The sequence below is a fragment of the Aspergillus affinis genome (genome assembly GCF_023601865.1).
Source record: "Aspergillus affinis strain CMG 70 chromosome Unknown NODE_136_length_94364_cov_86_416405, whole genome shotgun sequence".
In the NCBI taxonomy this organism is placed as follows: Eukaryota; Fungi; Ascomycota; class Eurotiomycetes; order Eurotiales; family Aspergillaceae; genus Aspergillus; species Aspergillus affinis.
The window spans coordinates 78,808-92,612 of NW_026515917.1; the positions used below are offsets into that span (position 1 = coordinate 78,808).

Consider the following 13,805-nt stretch of genomic DNA (forward strand, 5'->3'; position numbering starts at 1 on the left):
GGGTGGGCTTATATCTGTGGTATGATCGCTGTAGCAGTCATTAAAACATATATACATGTTTAAGTTATTAAGCTGAGGGATTATGTATAATTGAATTTTGTTCCCCTGATAGCCATTTGTCCTAGGGTCATGCTAAAACAAATCCTAACCCGACAGATTAGAGTATTGATATAGGCATCGGTAGCCTCCATTCCGACTCATTAAATTGAACAAACAAAATCGTGGTTATGAATCATATGGCAAATATTCCACCACATCAAAAAGTGTCATCCCTACTTTAGCGTAGGATTATCTCAAGTATATGCAGCGGATTCTTTACGGCGACATCAACAGATGTATATCAGGACCCGAACGCGAAGGACACCCCCCCTAATACTCCGGCCTGCTTGAAGGTCGACTTTCTCATTTCGCTGGAGGTCATTTCTAAGGGCGGACCGTATTTCTTGACATGCGCCTCGTATTCTTCCGGGGTGTAGTCTTTGGGATCTTTGGCCGGTTTGGAGCGAAAGGCCTTTTTGAAGTCATCGAAGCCCATTGCGATAGATAGATATTGGTGGAGGTCTTATGGTATAGCTTGGCTGGTTCGAGTTTGTGGTACGAAGACAGTTTTCAATTTAGTAAATTGAGGATAGATGAGTGGTATTTTTGATGTCTCGGGGGTCGGGGTTGGTTTATATACAAGGCTGAATTCGGCATACCTACTTCATATCTATAGTTTGCTTGGCATTGCGTCATTCAGGGTGCATCGCCCTGGGGCCGGGCAACACAGCCAAGGAATTAGCAAAATATACTGAGTCTGTCAGACATCAACTGTGATCAATATTACAAGTCAAACTGGGAAAAAAAAAAAAAAAAAAAAAAAAACATAAAACAGCATGTATATGTCGGTGGTCACCCACCCCAGCGCCAGCGGGCTTGCCGCTTTGACGCCGACGCTCCGGCGACTTCGGTAAAGCCTTCAGTCCCCTGAATATTTTGCACTCAGACTACCAGAAGTCACATTTTGACATTGGTACAAAAAAGCAGAAAGGAGGGACAGATACGATACTATAAATATAGCGCTTATACCTTTTTACCTTTTATACTTTTATACTTTGGGCTACTCGATCAATATACGTCAAAATCTAGCGAAAAGATTTACGTGCGTAGTCAACTTCGATAATTACGATAAAAAAGAGATAAAACGAGTCGTTCTTCCAAAGACAGAGGCAGATTATAAAAAAACTCTTGAGATATTTGACCGGTAAATAAACACTTTTAGCCTACAGAGAATCTCTACTAATATTTCTAGATTTCTAGAGCTGTACTCTACCGCCCGATCTCCCTCTGATATCTAAACCTACAAAGCCTTCCTTGAGTTCGTGGCCAGAAATACGGATGGGCGAATCGAAAAGAAACCTGTACCTAACACTATTAAAAGTTTTCGACAGCATTTTGAGGCAGGCTTAGCCCAGAACTGGGACTTCTATGTCCCCTAAAGCATGTCTACAACAATGAAGGAGGTTCGTTCGCTTGATCTGAATCTATATAAGATATTAATGAGACCTGTAGTATATTATATCAGATTTGGCAAATAAATTGGGTCTCCCAAATACCGAAAAGTACAAAAATGATTTTCTTCGAATGATTTGCTCGTCCTCAAAACACAGCTCTGGTGTAGGGACTTCAAAGAATACCAGAGCTGTTATCCTGATCGGAGTAGAGTGCAGCTCTCAGCATTGATACTACTATATTACTTTTTTTCTGCCTGAACTGGAGAGGTCAGTAAATTTATAGCCTGTTAAAACGTTACTCGTCAAAAAAAAATCAATAATAAAGACCGCATTCTTTGTACTAATGTCAGAGCAGTATGCTACAAGATTCGTACTTTATAGTTATTATTATTATTTATTTAATCAAGTTTATTGTCTATATCGAGCCCTAAAGTTATAATAGATTATATTCTATAAGCTCGAGGCCAGCAGCTCGCTGCCTCTTGTCTCTGTATTCCTGAAACGTGCCCCCTTTTATGATTATTCTAATCCTTTTTCTCGCCCCAAGCCGCCTGTATACGCAGAGCTTTCGAACCTCTGATAAATGCTCTCCTTGTACTTTCTGAGAGCGGGATAGGTACAGCCTAAGTTAAGAGTCCGTTTAAGCTACTCTTCCAGCTACCTTTCTCCTGTTCTGTCTGCTTCCTCAAATACTTTTAGTCCCATTTATTGTCTATCTGGGCTCTTTCCGCCTCCCGCTGCAGATGCCCCTGAGGTAGAGCTACACTGGTACTGGCTAGGAATTGTAGTAGAGCCCCAGTGGCTTTAGGTACCCCGAGGAGTCTTCCTTCTGGACAGTCCTCTGCAGCGGTAGATTTTATAACTCCAGCTTTCTCTAGATCCTTGTAGAGCTTGTCCCGCTGGTTTCACTATTGCCGACATTAAAAAAGAAGGTAATGTACAGATTCTTTCAATACTCTATATCCTCGATATCTTATATTATTTCGGGCCTTGATCCGGTATAAATATACCCTAACGGCTGTATACCCCGACTTTAACTGAAAAAATCGGCTTAATAGATGTTTGAAAGCTACCGCAGCCGATAGATTAACCTTCCAGGTTCTATATGGCCTGTAGGACCGTCGGGCCTGTTGAAATCGCCGGTTAAGCTCCTTGGTAAGCTATTCTTGTCTTTGTACTTCAATAGCCTCTGTCCGGGCTCTACGGGCAAAGGCCAAAGAGATCTCCCTTAGACCAGCTACTGGAGGTTTACTAGCGGTCAGTTTTTCTGCCTGGTCAGCTCTTTTATTCCCTTCTATTCCTGCATATCTTGGGGCTCATTGAATGGTGGGTTCGCGACTCTAGGCTTGCAATTCCTGGGCGGCTGTGTGTGCCTGCACTGCTAGAACCTATCCTGGCCCTATTTGAGTATGCTGCAACCTGGAAATGGCAGCCTGCGAGTCCAATAGGATAGTTACTGGTCTCTGGCCTCTCACCTTTCTTGCCGTCTGTAGGGCCCGCAGTACTCCCAGAAGTTCTACATTAAAGATCTTGTATCCCTTTTCCGGTAGAAAGCTCCGGATCTTCTATATCCCTTTCGGTTTTGCTATGCGATCCCTGCTCCGTTTCTGCCGTTTTCTAATCTTGAATCATCGGACCAGATAATCTTTCCGGGAAAAGTAGCCTGTGCGGCTCCCAGAGCTTCCTAGCTAAGCAGGATCTTTATAACGCCTGAAAAACAGTTACTAGTTAGTAGTAATAGGCTTTTAAATCCACTAGATAGATCCGCTAGCAGGGTTTTGGCTAGTTATCAGGCCAGATATTGTTCTAACGATTACAGTTCCCGACTACTGCCTTCTGCCCGCTGTTGGTTCCCTGGGATCTGTTCTTTAGGCTGTGCGTGTTAGTCCCCCTCTCGAAAGCTCACTGGAAAAATTTTTTTAGCAGGATAGTCTTCTGGTAACTCAAGCAGTCGGTTTGTATATTCCAGTTGCCAAACTTCTATAAGATCTCAGCTAGTATTAATCCCGTTTTACGGACTAAGGGGCTAACTGGAGTAATTTTCAGTATACCTATAATAGCTCGAGCTTACTGACTGATTATTAACTGTATATCTTCCCGCTGATCCCTCTGACTCTGCTACCAGAGTTCAGTTCCGTAAAGAGCTATTGACTGTACTGCCGCAACCTACACCTAACGTACCAGCCCTGGAGCAAGTCTATGACCCTGATATAGTTGTAACACTCGGGCCTCCGCAGCCTGGGCCTTGCGTATGCAAATTTGATAATGCGCCTTAAAATTTAGGCCAGAGTCAAGCTATACTTTAAGCTATCTGGTAACTTCTGACTTAAAGGGGACTAACTGTTTTCTAATTCTATGCGAGCTCGCCGAATCTAGTCTTTAAATGTATAACTATACTTGCGAGTAAACAGAACTGTCTCTGTCTTTCTCGTATCAAATTAATCTATATTATTATGTCTCTACTCAATTGCTACCCGGGTTGTATCTTGCAGTTTATCGCAGATTTCTCTGACAGAGTATCCTGAGGCTATCAGACTAATATTATCTGTAAATAAGATACAATAAATCTCTAGTACTCTTCTTTCTATTACCTCAAATACGCGGCTGAAGAATATGATAAAAAGAATAGGAAATACCGGTAAGCCTTATAACACTCCTGAATTAATTAGCTGTAGTAGGCACTGTATATTGTCAATCTGTAGCTGAACCTACCGGTCAATTAAGAATAACTGTATCTATCGGATTAGGTCTCTATCTAAGCCTAATTTAGCCAACCGTTTTATCAGCCTGCCTGGATTGACATAATCAAATGCTCCTTTTATATCAAGAAACAGAGCTCTTATAAGCTGCTATAATTTCTAAATTTTATAAATAGTCTGTATCAGATATACTACTGTATCTATAATACTTTGTTGTTTGCGGCTGCCTATCTGTCCTGGGTATAGAGTTCCTATTGTCTTACAATAACTAGCAATTGTATCTGCTACTATCTTTTTAATAACCTTTTTCGGACAATTGAGTAGGCTGATCACCCAGTAAACCTTTACCACTGAGTAATCTGGTTTGTTAGGTTTTTTGAGCAAGATACCTTTCGCTATCTTCTATGTCGGCGGGTGTAATCCCAGTCGGAAATATTGTTGAACGAAAATAACTATCCTAAAACTATCCCAGTCTCATAGGAGCCGGAGGGCCCAAAAGTTAAGCCTGTCAATTTCTGGTGCCTTCTGGACAGACTGGTAGAATAGAGTATGTCTAACTATTTTCTCATGCATTTGGTCATACTAGGACCCTCGAGAGACCTCAGGGGCTTGACTGACCCCTAGTGCCCGAAAAAAGGCTATCTCCCGAACTAAAGCCTCTTTCTTATTAATTGAGCTGGTAACTTGTCCCTGTAGTCCGCGCAGAGTTTGGGTTATCGTGGTAGCTCTTGGTTTCGTGTAGTCCAGAGCTTGTCAGTATCTAGCAGTATGCTCTGGGCTGCTGTCACTTGCAGGAAGGCTTCCCAGCAGGTCCGTTTCGCTTGCCGGATAGCACGGTAGTAATGATTCCGAGCTTCTTTTAGCTCTGCTATAGAGATCTCCTGTCTCTGTTATACCCGTCTTGTCTGGCTGTAGGTCCTGCGGGCTTCTTTAATCTCTGAGCCCCACCAGCGCTTGGATCTCGGGATTACCCGTAATTGCTTTGTATGTCGGTTCAGTACTGCTGTCAGGGTCTCCTGGATCCAGATAGCCTCCCCGGATAGGTCTTCTGATGAGCAAGCATCTTCCAGAAGGGACCTGGTTCTGCTTCTGCCTGACAATCTTACTTAGCTTTCTCCAGAGCTTGTGTGTTAGCCTGCAGTACCTGAATCTGTCACCCTGTTATCTCTTGCAAGGGCGCTGCGGAAGCTTCCCCTAGAGGTACCCATTCCATGACCAGCAGTTCATGATCCGAGCCGGTTAGGTGTTCCTGGTCAATTGTCTATGTCTCCATGGGTCCCATACTAGCTGTAGTCAGAGCCAAAGTCTAACCATCAACCGGATGAATACAAGAAATGTGATTATTGAAAACTAGCCGCCGGCTTTCCGAATCGGTCATAATGGTTCCCTCTCGTGCATATTTAGGCCCGCTAAGGTATCAGTTGTTTCTCAAGGCTCCAATGTGCACACGGTCTTTTGCATCCATGCCGCCAGCTAATGCACTTTATGTCGCTGGCTTATTCTAATCACTTCCAGCCAACATTTGTTTCATATGTTTCAGCGCCTTAACGAACCTCTCATGGGCTAAAAATACCCTCAAAGCAGGCGCTTAATCGGAATACCAACGGTACACCCGGCCATGCCCTGCTGGCTGTCTCAATAGATAATGGTTCTGGCTCCTACCGTGGTTTTTAAATCCCCCGTGCTCGGTCCTACCGAAACAGTATACTGCCGACTTGACGGACAGGAACCTGCGACACATCATGAAGAATGCTACAGATATTCCGATTCACGGCTGGGTCGCATCGGGCAAAGACAGAGGTAGCATTGATATCTTGTGGTCTTGCTGTATCACAGTTGTTCTTTGTTGTTGGGTGTCTGTTTATCCAAATGTCGGGTCGCCGACGGATAAATGGTATCATTCCTTTATTGATAAGTTCAATCTCTTCTGTATCAGTATCCTTGGTCCAGATTTCCTCTTCGGCATTGCTTTTGGCCAGTTTTCCAGCGCAAGAAGGAGTATGAAGGTATGGTATGCCAAATGTCAGAGAACTGTGTCATTCAGTTTATCCCCCGACTGCGTTTTCTGACTGGCGTTGTGCAGTTATTCAACGAAGATAAACCATTGGAACTTAGCTTTAGATGGACATACACCTATGCTTTTTTCGTTGATATGGGGGGGATACATTTAACAAGTCCGGACTTTCCCCAAGGGTTTCCCATCAACGCCCAGCAGTTGCATTATTTGATCATGCATAACCATGTTGATCCACCTAATATGGAAGCAATGGATATTTCCGAGCGAAACTCCGCAGACACACTCTCTCGGTACGCCTCTATCCCCAGCACCAAACATGAAGCTAATTTTATTAGTCTTATAACTATATTTCAGGCATTTTGGTTTTTTGTCAGTGAAATACAGAGATTCCGCAAGGATCTGCCCATCACTACCTTAGAGCTGACAACCATTTCATTTACGCTCGTGATGTTCGCAACGTCTGCAACATGGTATTTTAAGCCCTCGATCACACGGCCACGGTGTATATCAACCAAGAATGACAAGACTGTGCAGGAAATAAGGGAAAGCATAGAACAGAATGCAAGTATTCTCGCAAAGCATTCATATCTTTATCTCGTGATACGAACTAACTGAGGCCACTTCTAGACTCACCCGCTGCTACCAGCCCGTTGGCACCGAACACCGCTCGAATTTATTGGCCATGATCGCTTTGGCATCAATATTCACTGGAACTATTACACAAGACTCGCGCAAATACTCCATATTCGTCTTTTTTCCAGGCCTGTCACATCTCGACCCTGGGATCGCTTTCCATCAGATACTTGGCTTTGCCCAGATATCGCCTTCTCGCCCATTGCCATCTGCGTTCTCCTAGGGTTTAGTGCCCTATTCCTAGTTGCGTGGAACTTCTATTTCCCGACATACACCGAGAAGATCTTATAGAGGACTTGCAGCGTTTATCATGCTCTGTTTTCAATTTATGGAGGCGTGTACGTCTTCATCGAGATGGTCATTAGCAGATGTCGACTACCGAACTATAGCCAGCGCCTAAATCGCAGTGAAGCTCTTGCTTTGCATCAGACTTGCGACGGCTCAATTTCGGGGTCTTCACGCCCTTTCTGTGGAGGACTTTCTAGATGGAGGAATATATCAGTGGATAAAGACCCAGAGATAAGCGTTCCTCTTAGGGTTCTCATCCCGGTCAGCTTATTGTGTATCCTCTATGTCTTTGTACGAGGATTTATTTATGTGGAAGATTTCGTTTCCCTTCGATCACAACCAGCCGGGGTGTACGTTGGCGTAAACAAGTTCATACCATTTTTAGGATAACAAGAAATTTTGAGGGGGTTGCACAGAGTTCACTGCTGTTATAGCTCGTGTGTATCAATGATTCATTTTTAGAAAAGATATCGTGGCTCGTATTTATTCATCCCTCATCGAGATCCTACCACTATCAAATCATTTCCTGCTCTTCAATGCAAACACGCGAGAGCTGTCCGGTATGAGAGACTAGCAAGCCGATTGAGAACTAAGAAACAGCGGAAAATAGGTCTTGTCTTTGTTCTCGATGGCTTTGTAACCAATGGGCGTCTGAGCCGTTCTAGATAACACACGACCGATTTCAATGCTGTTTCAATGAACCAAATGACAGACTTGGCCGTGGCCTTTCGCATAATTGGATCGAGTAAGTAACAATCTGCCATAAGATTTGCCAAGAGATCACATAAGACAATCGATCAGCGATCTTTTGCTGTCTCCATCGGTACTCCTGGTTTCGTAGCTGAAATAGCCAGGTAACGCCAGTGCTTGCGGCCCCGATAAGATTGAACTCCTGCAACAGTGTTGATAAAATAATGCTCCAAGCCAAGGAACATGACAATGAGGAAAGGGATGTAGGCAATCAGGTAAAACAATCGCGTTATTGGCTTTATGTTGTCCGAATAGTCCCGGACAACCACGTTCGTGAATCCTGCATCTTCAAGCATCCGTTGAAACACACCCGGCTGTGATACACTATTTGTCGGCATTGCGGCGATTTCGTTTATCTTGCGCATGGAATGTGCCATTACTTCCGTGGATCCATCGCTAAACTCATGGTCGTATTCAAACAATGACAGATGACCCCCAGGACGTAAAGCATCAAAAAATCCTGCTAGAACTACCTCAGGGTCCGTGGCATGAACAAATGTTTCCATGGTATAGATGCCGTCGAGTGTTTGAGACCCCAAGGGTTCCAAGTGGTGATAATCCATTTTGCGCACTGCAACTTGACTTTCGGTAAGACCTGATCGAGCAATATTTCGTTTTGCTTTGACCAGGTGATGCTCGACGACATCAATGCCGTGGATTTTGAATCCATGGTTCATTGCTAGATGGATAGCAACGTGGCCCACGCCACACCCCGCATCAAGGACGTAGGAGCCCGGCGAAAGATCCAGGGATGCTGCTAACTTGTCTTCCATCGTGCGGAGAGCCCTGCTAAGAGGGAATGGCCACCAGGTGTCATTTTCGTAGAAGCCAAAATGCCGGGTGCCACCCAAAAGTAGCCGGTAGCCGATCCTGGACTCAAGGGAGCGATAATAGGTCTGCAGTTGGGGGTTATCGTTGATCAACGGTTCTCGTTCAGATTCTCGTGACATGGCTTCGATGAACAAGGGTGAAAAGCATATAGGTTTTCAAATACACTCGGCTGTGACAAAATAGACAGATTTAAGGCGATGTGTTAAATAAGACAGAGGAGAGAGGAGAAGCTAACCTCAATGCGCTAATACACTAACTACGTGATGCCGTCTCGGCCTCGGCCAGTGGCCCCTTTTTCTCGATCTGCTACCTAACAACGACCGCACTAGACTAAAAGTAGAGTGAGGAGAGGATGTCGTCTCCACCTTACGACATAAGTCTTACAGCTATCACATCTTATCACACGCAGGTGGCGAGGACAGTTATAATTGGACAAAATATAAATGCCGGTACATCTCCCATCGGTTCAGTCATCAAATATATCCCGTTAGCTCAAAATTCCGTCACCAAGAAGTTGCCTGTCCGAGGATACGGACTAACTATATTATTATATATAGAATCACACTCAAGTCAATTGGAGACCTTACCGCCGAAACAGAACAACAACGGGTAACTAACGAGTTATTCGAAGAGAACAGAGACTGCTGGGTAAGCAAAGAGACTTAACAGAGTCTCTAAATTACGCGTATCGCGTGGTTCACTTATCCGTTCAATCATAAGAACCAGAAATTGTCCGCTTTGGTTATAGAATTCTTAGATCTCTGTTACGCTAATGAGGCAATCGCATGAGATACCATTTGGGACAGCATTATTTATAAGACAGTATTATATAATTAGACTGCTTGTATCCAACGGTACTTTAACTGCTAACAATATAGTTACATAGGAATTGTCTGTTCGAATAAAACAATATGCGGGTTTTGTGGAGGCAGTTACGAGACCCAGAACTGCTCCCACAAGTCTACTAACAGCTAGGAGCGTTGCTGTGCAGGATATAGAGAAGTACACGCTGCTTAGCACAAAAGGTATTCGAGGTATGCAGTAGAGATAGACCGGATTTAAGCTGCAGTAGTATACCGACAGGCCTAGTACCGGGTCCTTCCCTACCTGCAGGACTTTCAGTTCTCCGTACAGCGGTACGGAGGCCTCCAGCTCGTCTAACAGCGAGAGACGCAGCCAGCCGCACATAAGCCTCTCAGAAAGACGTACAAGGTCCGTTAGTAGACCTGCGAGCATCTGTAATCGTTTAGCAGTCCGATTTTAATTAGGATTTACGCTGCCGCACGCCGGCTCGCAAAAAATAATTTCTACAGCCAGTAAACCCTCAGATAATAGAATAGATTTTGCTGCAGACAGAATAGATGCGCCTCCGCAGCCTGACCAGGAGGACGCCGGTGAGCAGAGCGAACTGGAGATACCTGCCCCAGTAACCCCGATGCCTAGGGGTTGCCGTAGACGAAGCAATAGCTTGTAGAGTGTTATCTCGTCTAAAGGAACGCGCCGAAATGCCTGTACCCAATCCGTAATACGGCAAAAAGTCTTACACCTGACTATTATACCAGTTGACTTACTAACCGGCGACATTACTTACGAAACGATCCCGCAGTAGAGTAGCATACCAAAAATGATTGACCTCGGCTAGTGAAACCTCTACTATCTTCCTCCCGAAGATCCCGGTACCAACTACTGTACCTACTACGGCTCCTAACACGAGGACCCGTTCACTATCACGAAAACACACTAAGGCTGACCGATTATAATCAAGCTCCTTCACATCCTCCAATATAATACGAATCGATCTAAAGACAAGGTGATAGTACAGTTCCTCCGGGACCCTGCAGTCCTAGAGACTGATCTTATCTTTGTACAAGAACCTTGGGAGAATCCCTATCAAGATACCACCTATTATCCTGCTAACGGCTCCCACCAGCTCCTATACCCGGATTCAACTGAAATAGGAGACGAGCGGGCCCTCGTGTACTTCTATATATTATACTAAATTGATCTTAATATCTAGAAATATACAGCGCATTCGAAAGATATTTAAGAACTCTAGTTTACTGATGCTGACGGCCAACAAGTGCGCATCTTCAATATATATAATTGACCTAACGAAACGGATAGCATTACCCTCGACCTTATTATCTCTCTAACTATCTCTATCTGCCCTACTAACAGCTCTACTAATCTACGTTTGCTCCTGCTAGGCAACTTCAATTTTCACCACCCGGCGTAAAGGGGGAAAAGTTCTAAAAGAGATTCCTCGTCCGACCAGTTACTGGAACTGACGGATACGAGGGGCCTGGACCTCTGGCTGGAGCAAGGCACTACCACGTAAGAGTGTAACGGAAGCGAGACTACTATCGATCTGGTCCTCAGCTCGCAGGACCTGACCCCTAAGCTCGTTGCCTGCAAGATCAACGAGCGAATTTACGCAGATTCAGATCACTATCCAATACGAACCCTTCTTGATATCAGTACTAAAACCCCCGAGACACAGCGACGAAAGAACTGGAAAGCCTGCAGTATCAAGGACCTGCAGAGTTTCGTAGATCTCAACCTACAGAGCAAGGCCTTTCCCTTCTAAACAAAGCAGCATATTGAGCTCGCTATAGAATACCTTTTCGAGACAGTCAACTAAGGAATAGCTACCTCCACCCCGTGGGCCTGCCCAGCAAGTGGGCAAGCCCTTCATTTAATGCGGAATGCCGCAAAATGGTCAAGATTACCCGGAAATTCTAGCGTAAATATACAGAATCAGTTATTGCGAACGGGCCTACCGACTCTACTACAGGCTTCTGATAGGATCATTATACCAAAGTCAGAAACTACAAAGGAAAAGTATTGGCTAAAGTATTGCGTCAGAGTTACCGCTCCTGGGTCCGCAAGGCTACCAAATCAGGCCCTCGAGGCATGTGAAAGGCAGCTAAGTGGGCAAGAAGCAGAGAGGCCCGCGGAGGCCTTATACTGATACTGAAAACAGATAGTGGGCTCGCGGAGACCGCAGAGCAGAAAATAGAGGCGTTTCGCAAGGCCTTCTTCCCCGAATCACCCCCAGATCGACTTCCCAGACCTTACCGAGCACGAGGTACTCCGTTGTATCAGGCGGGCACCTCCCGACAAAGCAACAGGGCCGGATAGCATCCCTAACAAGGTCTGGCACTGGCTGAGTAGGGCTGTTCACGATACTATATAGTCATGATTTCCGAATATCGTCAATAGTATCGTCAAATTCAAAGCTTGACTATCTTGATCGTCAAATAGTATCGTCAAAGTCCTCAGGTACCGATACTATATCGTCAAATATCGTTGCCGATACTATTATCGTTAAATATCACATGATCTCATCTGCCTATGCCGATCTTTGCCTAATCTAGTCTTATAATGAAGCTGCATGTTACAGACTGTGACCAGCCCCCGAAGACCTTCCTTCGCGATACCCTATGACCTAACTACCCGATCGGGACTAGCTTAGTTTCTTCGTTGAATGCATACCCTACATTCTCGCGATTTCTTATCGCCTGCGTAGCCGTTCGTTACAGCGACAACATATCTGGGCAGAATAAGTCAGCAGGGGCGGGGAAGGGAGGCCACATCAGCAGTTACCGCGCAAGAACATTCAGGTGCAGAATAGTGGGCTTCAGGGGATTTGGGTGAACGGAGTGAAGATAAAGCAGCGGGAGCGCTAAACTCAACAACAGACAGAAGTCAAAAAGAAAAAAGGCAAAAACATACAACAGCCGGGATTCGCTGGTGGTCACCCACCCAACTACTAACCGGCCGGCGTGAGGGGCTTGTGTGTAGTCAATAGGCGGGTGGGTGCCTCTAAACCGGCGACCCTGGCGATCGCTGGCGCCGTCGCGCGATCTCCCTGGGTGCGCCTTAGATGGCACCTGCGTCGCCTGGCGACGCCCGGCAACACCCGGCGACCGGCGCGACCTGGTTGACTACTCCACTTCCTGCCCCTTCCTCCCTCTAGACAGGGAAAACACAACAAAATACACGCTTGATTTACGCAAATCACCCGAGTTATTCGGCAAATCATCATAGTGATTGTATCACAAAACGAAGGTGTCTGCTTGAGTCTATCATAGAAGCTTGTGGACAAACGGCAGACCTGCAAGAATGCTATTTGGTTACTGACACGCGCTACACAGAGCCTACGCAGAAAGCGTATTTTGAAGGCGCCGAATGCATGATAAACCTTCTCCGCCTCTTGATCGAACTATGCCTTGACCCTCAATTGCGTCTTCCAAAACTGAAAATTGAATTAAAGGGCTTCTATCGATTAGAAGGCTGGCATATCCGTTACTTTGAATATCAGAGAAACAATGTCGACGCGGCCAAGGATTGTCGACAAAATCGGATAACAACAGCACTTTTACCTATCTTTATGGCTCTCAACAGGTGCATATCGCCAGACTCAATATATTTGCACCGTTACAATGTTGAATGGGAGAAATTATTTAAAACAGCAAAGAAAGCTTCTCCGCAAATTAATCAGCTATGCGAATATCTGACAAAAGACGATTTCAAAGAAGACATAAATTGTTTCCCGAACGAGCAAAAATATTCTAATGAAGAGTCGGAGGAAAAGGAGAATCAAATTATTGCTACGGTATAATTGGAAGCTATTAGTCCATAACTGAATTGTTTTGCTGCGAGTTCCGTCCGCTTGCCGGATGGAAAGCTCATGCGATATCGTCGGACATGTGCAGCGGCATCATGTCGTCCATTGCCAGGGCCGGTAGGCCAAAAGCCCAAAAGGCCGCTTGAGAGGGTGTTTTTGTAAGTACCTCTCGAAAAGCGTAGCCTTTGTTTCATGGTTCTGAATATCGTTGCATCGAAAAGTATGTATGGAGGCAAGTGTGTTTCTAGGGAGTAATCTGTTTTCGAAATCTTCTATGCGTGCGTATGATCTGTATGATACCCTATATATCCTGGTCCTTACCACTGAAATGCCTAGATGATCGCCCATACAAACGCGCCAAATCCTATTTATAACCCTCTACCTGCCAAAGATCGCGCTACTGCTGTTTTTTCGACGGCCTGTGCAAGTTGATCCGCTCGCATAGATCCTCCATTATGAGTTGA

The 13,805-nt window shown here is 45.1% G+C and overlaps 1 protein-coding gene across 1 annotated transcript; it reads right to left on the bottom strand.

The window, feature by feature from the left end:
• Positions 1 to 7,927: 7,927 nt before the first annotated feature.
• On the bottom strand, positions 7,928 to 8,830 carry KD926_001779 (SAM-dependent methyltransferase; the record flags this gene model as incomplete). Its single annotated transcript, XM_053105363.1, has 1 exon — positions 7,928 to 8,830. The coding sequence occupies one exon, from the start codon at positions 8,828 to 8,830 to the stop codon at positions 7,928 to 7,930; it is 903 nt and encodes a 300-aa protein (XP_052951479.1).
• Between the last annotated feature and the right edge of the window lie 4,975 nt (positions 8,831 to 13,805).